The sequence below is a fragment of the Vanessa atalanta genome, chromosome 12, assembly GCF_905147765.1.
Source record: "Vanessa atalanta chromosome 12, ilVanAtal1.2, whole genome shotgun sequence".
Taxonomy (NCBI): Eukaryota; Metazoa; Arthropoda; class Insecta; order Lepidoptera; family Nymphalidae; genus Vanessa; species Vanessa atalanta.
The window spans coordinates 9,821,153-9,835,500 of record NC_061882.1 but is presented as its reverse complement, the minus strand read 5'-3'; the positions used below and the strand labels follow the sequence as shown (position 1 = coordinate 9,835,500).

Sequence of the window (14,348 nt, the reverse complement as noted above, 5' to 3'; positions counted from 1 at the left end):
AAAAATTGTTACGAAATTTAAATATCTGGGACATATTGTAGCTGATAATTTATTGGATGATGACGATTTGGAACGACAGAGGCGCAGTATAGCCTGTAGAAGTAACATGCTAGCCAGACGTTTCTACCACTGTTCCAATCAAGTGAAGGTAACGCTGTTCAAGGCGTACTGTCAGTCGTTATACACCAGCCAACTCTGGTACCGGTACACGAGGAGTGCCTATAACACTCTTCGTGTACAATATAATAACGCATTCCGGGTGATGATGAACTTGCCCTGGCGGTGTAGTGCGACTGACATGTTCGCCGAGAGCAGAGTTGCAAGTTTTGCCGCGCTACTACAGAAACTCAGGGTCTCATTCTACAGCAGAGTAGCCATGAGTAACAATAGCATTCTGTCCTCAGTATTCCAAACCGTTCATCTAAAAAGAGAGAGAAAAGACTTATAGTTATTCTTAATTTCGTTTAGGTTAAGTTTTTTAAATGTTCTATTTTATTTTGTTAATATTATTTTTATTGTATATTTCTTTTTATTATTATTTTTAAAATTTTAATGTATGTTGGTCTTGTGTATCTTATGGGTTTGAAATTGCCTGGAATAAAGAAACATTTAATTTAATTTAATTTAATTATTGTTAATGGAATAATATTACTTCTTAACTTCTTCATGGTTTTTTGTCTTGAGTTTATTAAGCTCACATAAGACACAACGTGAATCTTTAACTGATATTAGAAGAAGTTTTTCAGTAAACCTTCAACTCTCTTTTAATACATTACCTTAATTGGTAGTGCCCTACCACCAATGCAATCCACCTGAGTAGATATCAGCTACTCATCATATATTCCATCAACAAGGAGAAATACTTAGCATTGTTCTGTTCCGGTTTGGTGAGTGAGCCAGTTTAGCTACAGGTACTACAGACATAACATCTTAGTTACTAACTTCTATGATGTGACTTGTGACTTTCAAGTGTCCCAGATAGGTGATCTATGCATTAATAAAAATGGTATAATAATAACAACAAAAAATGATTATAATTTCAGTTTATTTGTTGTAAACAGTCTTATAATCGAGCGATGAGTTTACAATGAATAGTAAACAATACTTCAATTTGGCGAATCTAAGCGAAACTTCGGTTACAAGAGTTTTAATCTGTAATGTTACAATATCGTTGTCACTTTAATGTTACACCTTACAAATAATATTTACAGAGATATTTAAATAATATTATTTAATTATTATTTTAAGCATAGAAATGATTTAACGATTTTATTTACATGGTATAAACTACGTTAACATAAAAACAATACAAAATAACATTATCAGAAGTGTTCTCTCTATACGGAATTTGTCCTCGGAGTTTCCTTTGGCTGCTTCGGTGAGACCTGTTGGTTGAAAGGAAACAATGTATTCGTTACATCGCCAATTGTTAAAACATTTTGATGATTTCAATATAATCGCTATTGCTATTTTATTTTGTAGGTATTCGCCTCGTATGACACTCAACTAAATTATTATTCGAAATTTTGTTGAGAATTATACTGTTCTCGGGTATCCGTCTTGACTTTATAACGGGGAGGAGGGATTTAGTATACGGTCACATGATTCCACTCAATATTTCTTGAAAATGAATTACGGTGTGAATGAATCCTTTAGATTTTATAGTTTTATTAATAAATGTCGCATATAGATTTTTATTAATTCACGATTATGTTCTGCAGTGAGTTTTGAGTTCGTTCTAATAGAATAGCTCTAATAGGTGTTAAGACGTGACTTGTGTCTTCTTACAAAAGCTGGTACAATACAAATATCTTGTGAAGTTTATTATAATAGAAATATTTACTTTACCGCGTAATAGTCAATACAATCAAAATAAATAATTGCTTATATCTTTTTTATCGTGTTATTTTATTCGTGTTCTAATATCTTAAAGAACACATCAAGCGAAAGCCTATGAATGGTGTAGACACGACACTATTAACCAAGGATTTATGATAATATACATAATGGAGGAGATATTTCCTCTTCGTATAATATTTAAATGTTAAAATGCTAAAGTTTTCAAAAAGAGTTTTCATGGCAACCGCCTAGAATGTAATTGAAATATATCCTACGAAAACAAACATATTTCTTCATTATTTTATAATTTAAATGACGCGCAAGATGACAATTTACATTAAATGAACGCCAAAAAAGCAAAGCTCAGTAAAGGCGATTAAAAATGAAAATTTCCTTCCGTAATAACTGAGTCGTACCAAAAATTTAATAAAACGTAACGGTTGTGACTGGCAGTTCCTCGGTGTTCTCAAACTTAATTCCGTTGAGTTACCTGAGAAGTTTCGCAAATTATACGAATTCCGACATTAAGTTTCAAAAAAAAAAAGTTGATTCCGTACCTCCTGCGACGCTTATTTGATTGCTGAAATCCTCTGAGTATGAATTCAGCTTTATTTCTGGAAAAAAAAATTATCAGTTAATGCGACAAATATAAACAATATTTTGTGTCATTGAACCAAAGGTTATTAATTTACGTGAGCGATTCTTTAATGACTTTGAAATTTTCTTGGGAATTATACCGTCCTTACCCGTCCGAGCTTGATAAGGGGAGGGAGATTGTTATAGGCAGTTATTATGGCATATGGCATATTTTTTCTATGATATCGATAGGCGGACGAGCAAATGGGCCACCTGATGGTAAGTGATCACCACCGCCCATTGACAATGGCGATGTAAGAAATATTAACCATTCCTTACATCACCAATACGCCACCAACCTTGGGAACTAAGACGTTACGTCCATTGTGCCTGTACACTGGCTCACTCGTCCTTCAAATCGGAACACAATAATACTGAGTACTGCTGTTTGGCGTTAGAATATCTGATGAGTGGGTGGTACCTACCTAGACGGTCTTGCACAAAGCCCTACCACCAAGTAATAATATTTTTAGTATAATAATAAAAATGTTAGATGATATAATGACAATTGATGATTTTGTCTAGGCCAATCTTAATGGAGGCCAGCTAACTACGTGAAACATATTATTGAGCACAAATGTGCTTGCAGACATGCACTGTCTATTCACTGACTGAAGAGTACACATTTAAAAAATCCAGACTTCAATATTGAGAATTTTTCTATAGAAACACTCAATAATTTTTTATCAGCCCGGCCTGGGGCTTTAACTCAGAACCTCATGATCTGCGGCTTTAAGTCTAGACATTAGACCAACATTAGAACAACATTTAAATATCATATAATATTAATATATTTATTCTTTGATATATTTGAAATTATTCGTTAAAATCATTTCATGTTTTCGCTGATGTAATTGTCTTTTCTGAGCTATAAAATTAAACGTTGTTTTTATCTCATTGACTATATCAACCTTATGTAAAGTTCTTGCTATAAAGAAATAATTTTATAACAGCTGGAACAGATCGCTGTTTTAGCGATAAGACTGTGTCTTGTGCATCTTTCTTGAATGTAATTTATGTCTATATTAAGTGATGTAACAAAAATTGTTCCTCCTGTCCTTGTCCCAATTTTATTTGTGGTTGGTGCAGCATGTCTTCTTCTATACTTTTCTGTCTCACGTCATCGCACAAGTGACATTATTTCCAGCCATATCGTCCTTCACACAATCCATCCATCGTTTCTTTGATCAACCCCTTCCTCTTTATACGTCCACATCCATGCTCAAGACATTTCTCACAACATGGTCCTCATTCCTCCGCATAACATGCCCATACCATGACAGCTGGCTTCTCATAGCTTCTCGGTTACCGGTGCCACTTTCAAACTTCCTCTTATGCACTCATTCATCTTTACTCTATCCATTCGCTTAGCACCACACATTCATCTCAACATTCTTATCTCCACTACATGCAATTCTCTTTCATTCATCCCTTTAAAAGACAATTATAGTTAATATAAAAAGTATTACATATCTTTATATAGTATAAATGAGCCGTGATGCCTCAGTGATTAGATCGTTAAACTCGACGATCATGGCTTTGAATCCGTGCATCAAATGTTTTATGTGCTTAAACTGTGTTTACATGTCGTTTTTTTTTAAGAAAAAATCGTGTGAATACCTCTGTATATGTCCAAATTCAACAAGAAAGCCTCTATTCAATTACTGGATTTGATATAAATTTTATTTATTTATTATTTTAACTCCACACCGAACATTGTGTGATTGTGTCTAATTCCAATTATTTGATTTCGTTAGTTTTGATTATAATTGTATCTATTGCCAGGCATCTCGCAATCTCAGTTTTGATAAGTCAAAATTCTAGTTGTGATTAAAAATAAACAATAAAAGAACACAGAACACTGAAACAATAAAAGGGCAAAGAAATATATTGAACAGTGTACAAACAAAACATAAACGTAACAAATCATAACATATTAAATTTAATAAAGGTATTTCAAATATTAAATATTTGCTCAAACATTTGTTCGCTGTTCACTGAGAATTTTTGTATCCATCTACTCGATCCCCTTTTTTATAACACGGGTTGACGAACGTGCAAATTGACCATCCGATGGTAAGTCATCATTGCTCGTAGATATTGGCGCTGTTAGAAGTACATCGATAATACGCGACTGATCGAAACATATGGGAACAGACGGAATTGCTTGCCTTACCATGAATAACCAATAAATGTCACAAAATAATTAAACGCATTATGTTTTGCTAAGAATTGGTTAAATCTTGTAAATTATGGAGAACCAAATTTCGATATTATTTCATGATCAATATTTTCGATTGTCCTTTATCGCATAATTATTAAATGAATAATAATAATAAATAATAATAGATAAATGTGTATCTAAATCCTAAAACAAATGACAGTAAACTAAACTTTCGTCATAATAATAATTAATTATTCCGTCAAATACAGCGGCTATGCCGCTGAAATGAACAGAAAAATTTATATATAAAATGGTTTTCGATGTACCCAAAAAAAGCATTCTGGAAGGGTACAATTTCCAACAATACGGAAATTCATTATAATACATTTAGTCCACGTGTTCTTGGCTAAAAGCTTTTAATTTTTGATACCCGAAATTAACCATTTGTGAAAATATTTTATGCACAGAAACAAGCTCTCAACTTCAACTTTTTTAAACGTATTTTTTTATGTTCAGCGCGTATTTTTATATTTATTTACCAAGTACTCAGAAATGTCTGAGCAGATTTGGATGATTAAATCTTTATTCTATTTGGTACGTCTAATCTTTTTTTATTAGAAGGTTTTATTATGTTGTACAAGATTCTTTGAAATCAAGGAAAATGTTAATTTTCCTCATTTTACAAATATTCAATATTATGTTATTTTTGAGTTATTTTATATATTTATAATATCATTAAAAGGATAGATGAAAAATGGTAGGTCTGATGGTAAGTGAAGACCACTTCCGTAGTGACAAGATTTAACAATTCCTTATATCATCAATGCAATCGGCAAATAGGAAAACGAATTTATTAAATCTGTTGTATTATGCCTGAAATTGAACGGGCCCACTCACCCTATACACGCAAATGGAACACACAAGGTATTGCCATTTATGTATAGAATAGCTACTCGACTACGACTGGTACCTACCCACACAAGCATATTTTAAACTCAAACACAATCAAATCTTGCATTTATAAATAGCACACATACAAACAAAATAAACTACCAACTATTGCTGCAACGTTGTTGGTAAAAAGTACATGAAGCATTTAATGAGATCCAAATGTCGTCAAATCGGTGTGTTTATCTGGAATTTTGCCAAAGGAGATAGCGAAGTCGCGTGCCAACAGTGGCCCATCTTATATGTATTCAATATCAAGCTGCTTTTAGATTCCGCCGTCTAACTTCGCGTGAAAATGTTTCAATGTGTATTTTACAAACGCTCACTATTTCCGTATATATAGCGTTATTGCAGTAGAAATATTGCATTCTCTCCTTTTTGATCGGAAATGTGAGACATAAATTGATATAATAAATATTATTGCGATAAATTTTGAAATGATGAGCAAAGAGTATTTATGTCTTAAAATTGTTTAAGAATATTTTATTACGAATAAGACTACTTGGTGGTAGGACTTTGTACGAGCCCGTTAGGGTAGGTACCATCCACTCATCAGGTATTCCACTGCCAAACAGCAATACTTAGTATTGGTGAGTGAAGCAGTGTAACTACAGCCTCAATTAACATGATATCTTGTCTTCTAAGGTTGGTGGTGCATTGCCGATACTGATAACTTACCATTACGTGACCGATTTGACCGTCCACTTAACAATTTTATAAAGAAACAAACAAAGGTTTTTTTTATTCTCCATTATAAAAAAGCGTGAGCGTAGATTATTTCCAAACATATTGGTACATTGTTTAGGCATAAATAAAGTTAACAGTATATGCCGTATAAAGACAAGTAAATGTATCTTAAGCACGTGAACCTTGACTAAAGTTTGTGGGTTCAAATCCAATCTAGTAAATTTGATTTTTATGTATTGAATTTATAGTTAAAATTCATATAGGGAGCCGAGATGGCCCTGTGGTTACAACCCAGGCAGGCACCACTTAATTTTCATGTGCTTAATTTGTGTTTATAATTCATCTCGTGCTCGACGGTGAAGGAAAACATCGTGAGGAAATCTGCATGGGTCTAATTTCAACGAAATTCTGCCACATGTGTATTCCACCAACCCGCTTTGGAGCAGCGTGGTGGAATATGATCCAAACTTTCTCCTCAAAGGGAGAGGAGGCCTTAGCCCAGCAGTGGGAAATTTACAGGCTGCTAATGTAATGTAAAATGACGACCTGGTTATGACGAATAAAAATCTGTCACATGTTTTTGCGCAAACCCACATTTTTCAAATTTGAAATTTCCAGCCATTTAATTACAGATGGGACGAAACCGACCAAAGAAATTACAAGTTAAAAAAAAGAAGTTTTAATATTTCATACCATAAAGTCTTAAGGTCCCTTCGCTCTTGCCCAATGAATTGGTACTGACGCAGTTGTAGGTCCCAATATCACTCTTCGAGAACTGCCTGATGGTCAGCCACATCGACACCTTGTATGATGTCTTCTCTTCTCGAATTGTGTATTTCGGTCTGAAAGAAAAACATGCTTAGATCGATGTACATTTATCGTGTAACCAATTCTAATTAAAGTAGTGGAGACAAACAAACAACTTTGACATTTAAATGACGTGATATCATTGGTCAAAATCTTAAAAAGATCTACGTGACATTGGCGAAATAATCTGTGCCCTGTCGGCACAACTAAAAGCCATTAAACTAAGAATTGAATTGAATTGAAAAGATCGTAGATGATGGACTCGCAAAAATAATGGACGTTTTAATTTTTGAAAATTGTCATCAAAATTTTGGAAATAAATTTAAAGATAAATATCTAAAAGTACTTAAATATTAATCAAGAACTGTTTGTAGTGTAAAATGCAACAGAGCTATTTACTGATATCGAAATCAAACGGCTGGTTTATCTCCATTCATTTTTCGATTAGAATAAAGAACAGAGAGAGAAGACTTATTTATTGTACAACAAATACCTAAAGAAAATAGAGGAGTACTTATCATAATATAGACGTTTGTACAATTATTATAACGAAGCTAATGTATAGCTTAGAAGCGATTTCTCCCAGAATAATGTTTGCAGGTGGTGTAATAAAAGTAATTGATACTACTTATAAATATATATGTATAACAATACATGAAAATACGTAATGCAAAATATCACACAAATATTTTAATAACAAAATTGAAGAAAAATGACCATTATTTTGTACAATTCAGAAGGTAAATATGATGAACCAAAAATATTTTTAAATCAAATAGGTTACCGAATTAATTTTTTTTTATCGATTATTTTCTATTCTGTGGGATTTTCAAAATTGTCTTATTTTTTTTTTTATTATCATGCAAGTTTATTGTTTTTTTTGCGTTGATTTCAACCTTGAAACGCTATCACACCAAACCACCAAAGACGTTATATATCAAAAATCAAAGTTGTGTGAATTATTTAACACACATAGCTAAATATAGTCATACAACCTTTTCTCACTCATTTCAAGTAGGATAAAGTGAGTTAATTTGATTGAAAAGTAATATGATAGGGGTTAATTAGATCACTTTGAAAGAAACAGTGACAATCATTATATAGACACGAGGAGGAAAGGTAAACTAATAACCGCTAGTTTGGGGCACGGTATAAGTTTCTATAATAAGATTCTTCAGTTATTTTTAACTTGTCGTATTAAAAAAAAATACTTATGTCAAAAACATTGATAAATAATCATATTAATCAAAACAAGAAAGCGTGGAATATTAAAATTGAATTGTACTTTACTGTACTACTCTGTAATAAAATGGCGAAAAAGAGTAACTACTGAGTTTGTTGTCGGTTATATATAGAATCTACTTTCCGAACTGGTGGTAGCTTTTAGAGTTAATTCAATGCTGGAGCACGGCCATTTAAAAGTACTCTTACGTACACTAAATTAAAAAATATTTCGATTTTAATTTAAAATTTCACCTGCCTGGTTATTGCATTGATCTTATCTATGTATTATATTATAAAGTATTTTTTATATATTCTCTTTACGTTGAGCAACCATAAAATTATGAAAATTCGTTATTTGAAAATCAACGAGTTTGTAATGTTATATTATTTGCAATTCGTGTACAAAGTAACTGTATTGTCTAAAGTCCCGCTACAGTTTGAAAGTCCATAAATTATAATTACGTTAAAAGCGCTAAAACATAAGTCCATAATTATGTTCTATTTAACAATGTTTTATAAAATGAGAGATTAACTTACTCCTAAATATTAATTAATATTCTCAAGGACATAGCTAAGCCGCTGTTATCGGACGAAAAGAAGAATATTTATGATTTAACCCGTATTTTATAACTTTTTGCAGATGTTAATATATATTTTTAAAACGAAGGTATATTAGAAAAAAAATGTATCGCAGCACATCCGGTTGAAATTAAGTTCTATGGCTATATATTACAAAACAGAGAACGTAAAACAAATTAACAATATTCGAAAATAATTAAATTACAATACCAAAATTATTATTGAAATCCCGTTTTAATTGAATTAGTATATATATATATATATTTTTAATATTAAGCCGTATGAAAAGAGATAGAGAGAAAAAGAGAGAGAGGGAAATGTCACCTGGAGCAATCGAAAGCTTCATCCTTACGCGACGATGTCTGCTATTTCACTCTACTGTATATCGCGTAACCTTTTACGCGACTTAGAGTAGAAGACTTCGTTCAAAAGAATACGAAATTAATTTTTAACAATCTTTTTTAATCAATGTCAGGATTTTACGCACTCGGCCGAGGGTAATGTTGGCCATAAACTTTTCTTAAAGCACAATCTCATTTGCAATACCATCATGTATCTTATACTGTTTTTTTTATTTTATTCGAGATCATAAAGTTAATTCTTCGGCATGCAAGGTTTTATATCTCCGTTCTATATTTGATGGACTTCCTGTAATATTTTTCCAAGTGGTTAAGTGTTTTGGTCAGTAATAACTTGGAATATATATCAGGAATATTCTTTAGTCAAACTTTTTATTAGATAAAAAACTTTATATATTATTAATATATAAATTACTAGCTGAACCTGCGGCTTTACTCACTCGAAATTTATAAAAAACAATCTTCCAGCCCCCGTTTTACCCCCTTAGACCACTTCTAAGGGGGTAGAAATCAGTTCTTAGCTGATATTTACACCCTATAAACCACATACCTGCCAAATTTAAAGTTTGCACGTGTTATAGTTTCTGAAATTTCGTGATTAAACAGTGAGTGGTATTTCGCTTATATATATTTTTTATTAATTTAATATTTTTATCTCCATAGATTACCTATCCGCGCGGTTATTATATCTTATTGTTAATTTTGTTTATATTTTTGGAACGAAAGTAACAGCGTAACAATATAAATTTAGACCTTATTTATATTTAAACTTATATATTCAAAAATATTGTAATAAAAATTACTTAAAATACAATATGTCGAATCATCATTAGTGATGGTATAACTATTAAAGTACATTAATGTAGGTTCAACTGTAATTAGCTGATAATTTGTAACTTTATTCTAAATTTAAGTATAACAGAAGCAAAAAATGCTCTGAGTTCTTATGAGCGAACGATCGATATTGCAATTTACGGGATAACGATGTGTGCTCCACGCACACATTTGTTAATTTAATTTCTTATACGTTTCGATATTTTACACAACTCATTATAGGATACGACATATTTTATTTGTAAATATCATATGTATGTCATCATTTGTTTTGCTTATCTCTTTTGCTATAGGAAATATGTGTATACGTGTAAGTTTGTGTGTGTGTGTGTGTGTGTATTTTTTAGTATTGTTATAATCGTTATTTGATTTTTGTTTTCTATTTCATTATTTCTATTTCATTGATGACTCAATGGTTAAAATACTCTTAATCATTGATTCCAAGTTTAAATTCGGGCAAGTATCAATGAGTTATCGTTTGATCAATTTATTTTTATAATATCGCGAGGAAAACCTGCATGTGGCGAATGAAAATCTGCCACGTGTACCATCAATCCGCATTGTCACATACAACAATATTTAATACTAGCTCTGCCCGCGACTTCGTGCGCATTTGAATTGAACGAAAAAGTTATCGTTCAGTTCGCAGATTTTATTATAATTTATTAATTCTGTATTAGGCAGCTTTTGTGATATTAAGTCGTTAGTGTGTGGAACCCGACGTAAAGGCGACGCGAGGGCTGCGCGCGGCACTGGACAGTATTTGGACATTGCTACGTAACTTAATTATTATTTTATATTATATTCTAAAATAAAAGTAGCCTAAGTTACTCCTTATTACATCAGCTATCTGCCAATGAAAGTCCCGTCAAAATCGGTCCACCCGTTCCAGAGATAGCGGGAACAAACAGACAGACAGAGAAACAGACAAAAATTTTAAAAAGTGCTATTTTGGTATATGTACCGTTTATACATACATATGCATTTAGTAAAAAGCGATTATTTTAATATAACAAACAGACACTCGGATTTCATTATGTTTAAAATGTAGAGATATGAAAAATAGAATTTTGACTAAAAAATAATTTTAGCTTTAATTGTAACACCGAAATTTAAATCATACCAACCGTCCGTTCGGAAACGTAACAAAGAGTTGAATAAATAAACAGTGATATTGAGCTGGTAAGAGGAAATTTAACTTGTAACTGTAATCCGCGTCGAGCGTGAATTCTGGCTTATTCGAATGTCGTTTTGAATATAACGTGATATTAAAGAAAGCGTACAAAAGCGTATCTACAAATAAACCTTTATAAATTGTATATGTCTTTTATGAGCCGAGATGGCCCAGTGGTTAGAACGCGTGCATTTTGAACCGATGATTTCGGGTTCAAACCCAGGCAGGCACCACTGAATTTTCATGTGCTTAATTTGTGTTTATAATTCATCTCGTGCTCGGCGGTGAAGGAAAACATCGTGAGGAAACCTGCATGTGTCTAATTTCAACGAAATTCTGCCACATGTGTATTCCGCCAACCCGCATTGGAACAGCGTGGTGGAATATGCTCCAAACCTTCTCCTTAAAGGGAGAGGAGGCCTTTAGCCCAGCAGTGGGAAAATTTACAGGTTGCTAATGTACTAATGTAATGTTTATAAAAACATGAATCATGATTTTTAGTATAAATTTTATATTACATAACACTTATATTATTATACCGAGATGTCATTTATTTTACTAAGGGGTGCTTGCTACTTTTATAATGATTATTAACAATGACATATCACACTCAACGCTGATTATAATATTGAATGGATCAAAATTATAAAAAATATTGCATGACGGTTGGTTTATTATATAATAGTGATCCGCACTGACTTCGCTCAACAATTTACCAATATAGAAAATGAAAACTTCGCCTATCAAGAAAATATTAAATAGATATAATTATTTTATAAAGATTATTCATTCATCTATTCTAATATTATATATTTGAAAGTTACTTTGTCTGCCTGTGTGTCTGTTGCTCTTTCTAACTACTGAACCCGATTAGATGAAATTGAAGCTGGTTAAAAAAAGTTGGAACTTTTGTTCCTTTTTTATGTTTAACTGCTTACGACTGATCTCTTAATAGTCAATTTATTAAAGTATATCATAAATGAGACATTTGAATAATAATTTAAACTGCCAATCCGACCACCCATTACGCAGCAAATGATTTTTTTTTGTAGGACATAAATCGGAAACGATAAAAACTCTTAAAGTTTTCATTCAAATGAAATAATGTAAATGACAATTGAAATCTATATTAAATACCCAAGCCACATAATAATAGTAGATAATGTAAAAATCTTGCCCATTGTAATATCTACAACGGGCGTTGTTCCAAAAACCCTTTCGACTAACCTAAACGCACTGCAAATGCCCGTATCCACCATTACACTAATTCAGAAAGCACTTATTCTCAAAACTTGCCGTCTCACACGTAAATTCCTGTCATCATCATATGCTTAACTCTACAAAGACTGATATACTTGGCTTAGGCTCGTGTATCTGTTTTATTACCCTTTAAAAGGGGAAAAAAAGCCTTTATTCACTGACCAAATACCTATGAATAACTTATAACACTATAATATTAAATAATAATTATAATAAATTTAGGTGGTATGTAGAATCTTCAGCAATCAGTTTGTTGGTCAGGTTGTCTTTCGACATAGGCCTCCCCTAGTTTCTTCCATTCGTGTCTGTCACGAGCAAGTCTTCTCTAACCTTTTGGTAGGTAGGTCATCTTCCCATCTCTTGATTTGCTCAAGCCACATTATATTGACATAAATAACGATTAACAATACATTGAAGGAAATGGCTTCGTTAAGAACCGCACGGTTTTACTATATTGTAATAGATAACTATAATTATAATAGGTGCATACATGTTGTCGCCGACTTCTCTATTAAGACCCACAATTTTCAGATACATGGTTTTAATGTCTTAAATTAAGCCAGAGTTAGCTATGTACGAATTTTGTATAAAATATTTACAAATTATATATACAAACATTGCTCGTTTATCGCTCTATCTATTAGTGAAAACCGCATCAAAATCGAGGGGCTAAGAAGAAGTTATCGATGATACAGACAGAGAGAGTGACTTTGATTTAAACTACTTATAGGTAATCGTGGGTTACTATCACGTAGCAATAATCATTAGTTTCAATATTAATAAAATCTCTCGTATCGAATTTATTAAAATAATTTTCTCAGTAACAATCGACAACATTTCGTTGAACAACAACTTGCGAACATTTTCCTTTTATTTTACTCATACGTTATTCTTCCTAGAAGTTATCTTTAATGATATATATAAAAAAAAAATTAAACATAAATATCATTTTTTATATACGCTCACAATATATTAATATATGGCTTAGTTTCCAATATCCAATACAAGTGTTTTATTCAGTGTAAAGATTTCAAGTTGCTTGCTACGGTTGCTACGCTTGCTACGGACCATTTAGTATTAGTCTAGTGGAAATTTTCCTTCCAATTACCGCTGCGTAGATGTGATTGCTGGTGACCAACCTTCTCAATGATCTAGAAAATTCTCCTATTCCATTCTCTTTACATCTATCTACGATCTTTATCTGTGTCTTCAGAATTAAAGATTTAGTGTTACATATAATGATATTCAAATGTTAAATATTCTGTCATTGTTCATGTACTTATCAATGTTGTTTACAAACCAGACACAATAAAAACTTTATTACGTCTTCAAGAAAAGCAGTAGTAGATTTTCAAATCACTGGTTCAAGCCTCAAATTTTCTTTTAACACCAGAACATCAAACCAAATCGAATATACAAAAGAAGCACAGTAATTATAATTAAAAATAGCAAAACTTATAAAAAATAGTATTCAAATGCGACTTCACCATTACTACCTACGTATGTTATGTACCCTATGTCTTTTTATGAAGTCCTTAAAACATGAATGCAGTGTAATATATACAAAATCTCATTAAGATCGGTTGAGTAAATAAGACGAGACAGCGTTAGAAGCTTAAAAAATACAAACAAAAATTTTATATGTTTATCTATTGATTTAGGATTTTATCGAGTTGATGTTTCAAACAAACACCTAAATCTATTAACTTATATCGACTATGATTCAAAAATAAACCTCAGCTCAATCGTAACCGAGGGCTAACTCAACTTACTTATATATGATACGTTATGATCACGATTATATTTAGATTTGATTGCGATCAAGTGAAAACTTGTA

The 14,348-nt window shown here is 31.9% G+C and overlaps 1 protein-coding gene across 1 annotated transcript in view; it reads right to left on the bottom strand.

The window, feature by feature from the left end:
- Positions 1 to 1,287: 1,287 nt before the first annotated feature.
- Positions 1,288 to 14,348, bottom strand: part of LOC125067790 (lachesin-like) — an 86,974-nt gene continuing 73,913 nt past the window's right edge. Inside the window, exons 8-10 of the mRNA XM_047676556.1 lie at positions 6,968 to 7,116; positions 2,397 to 2,453; positions 1,288 to 1,385 (exon numbers count right to left, since the gene is read on the bottom strand). Of these exons, the coding sequence (XP_047532512.1) occupies positions 1,288 to 1,385; positions 2,397 to 2,453; positions 6,968 to 7,116 (304 nt within the window). The remainder of the gene's footprint in view (positions 1,386 to 2,396; positions 2,454 to 6,967; positions 7,117 to 14,348) is intronic.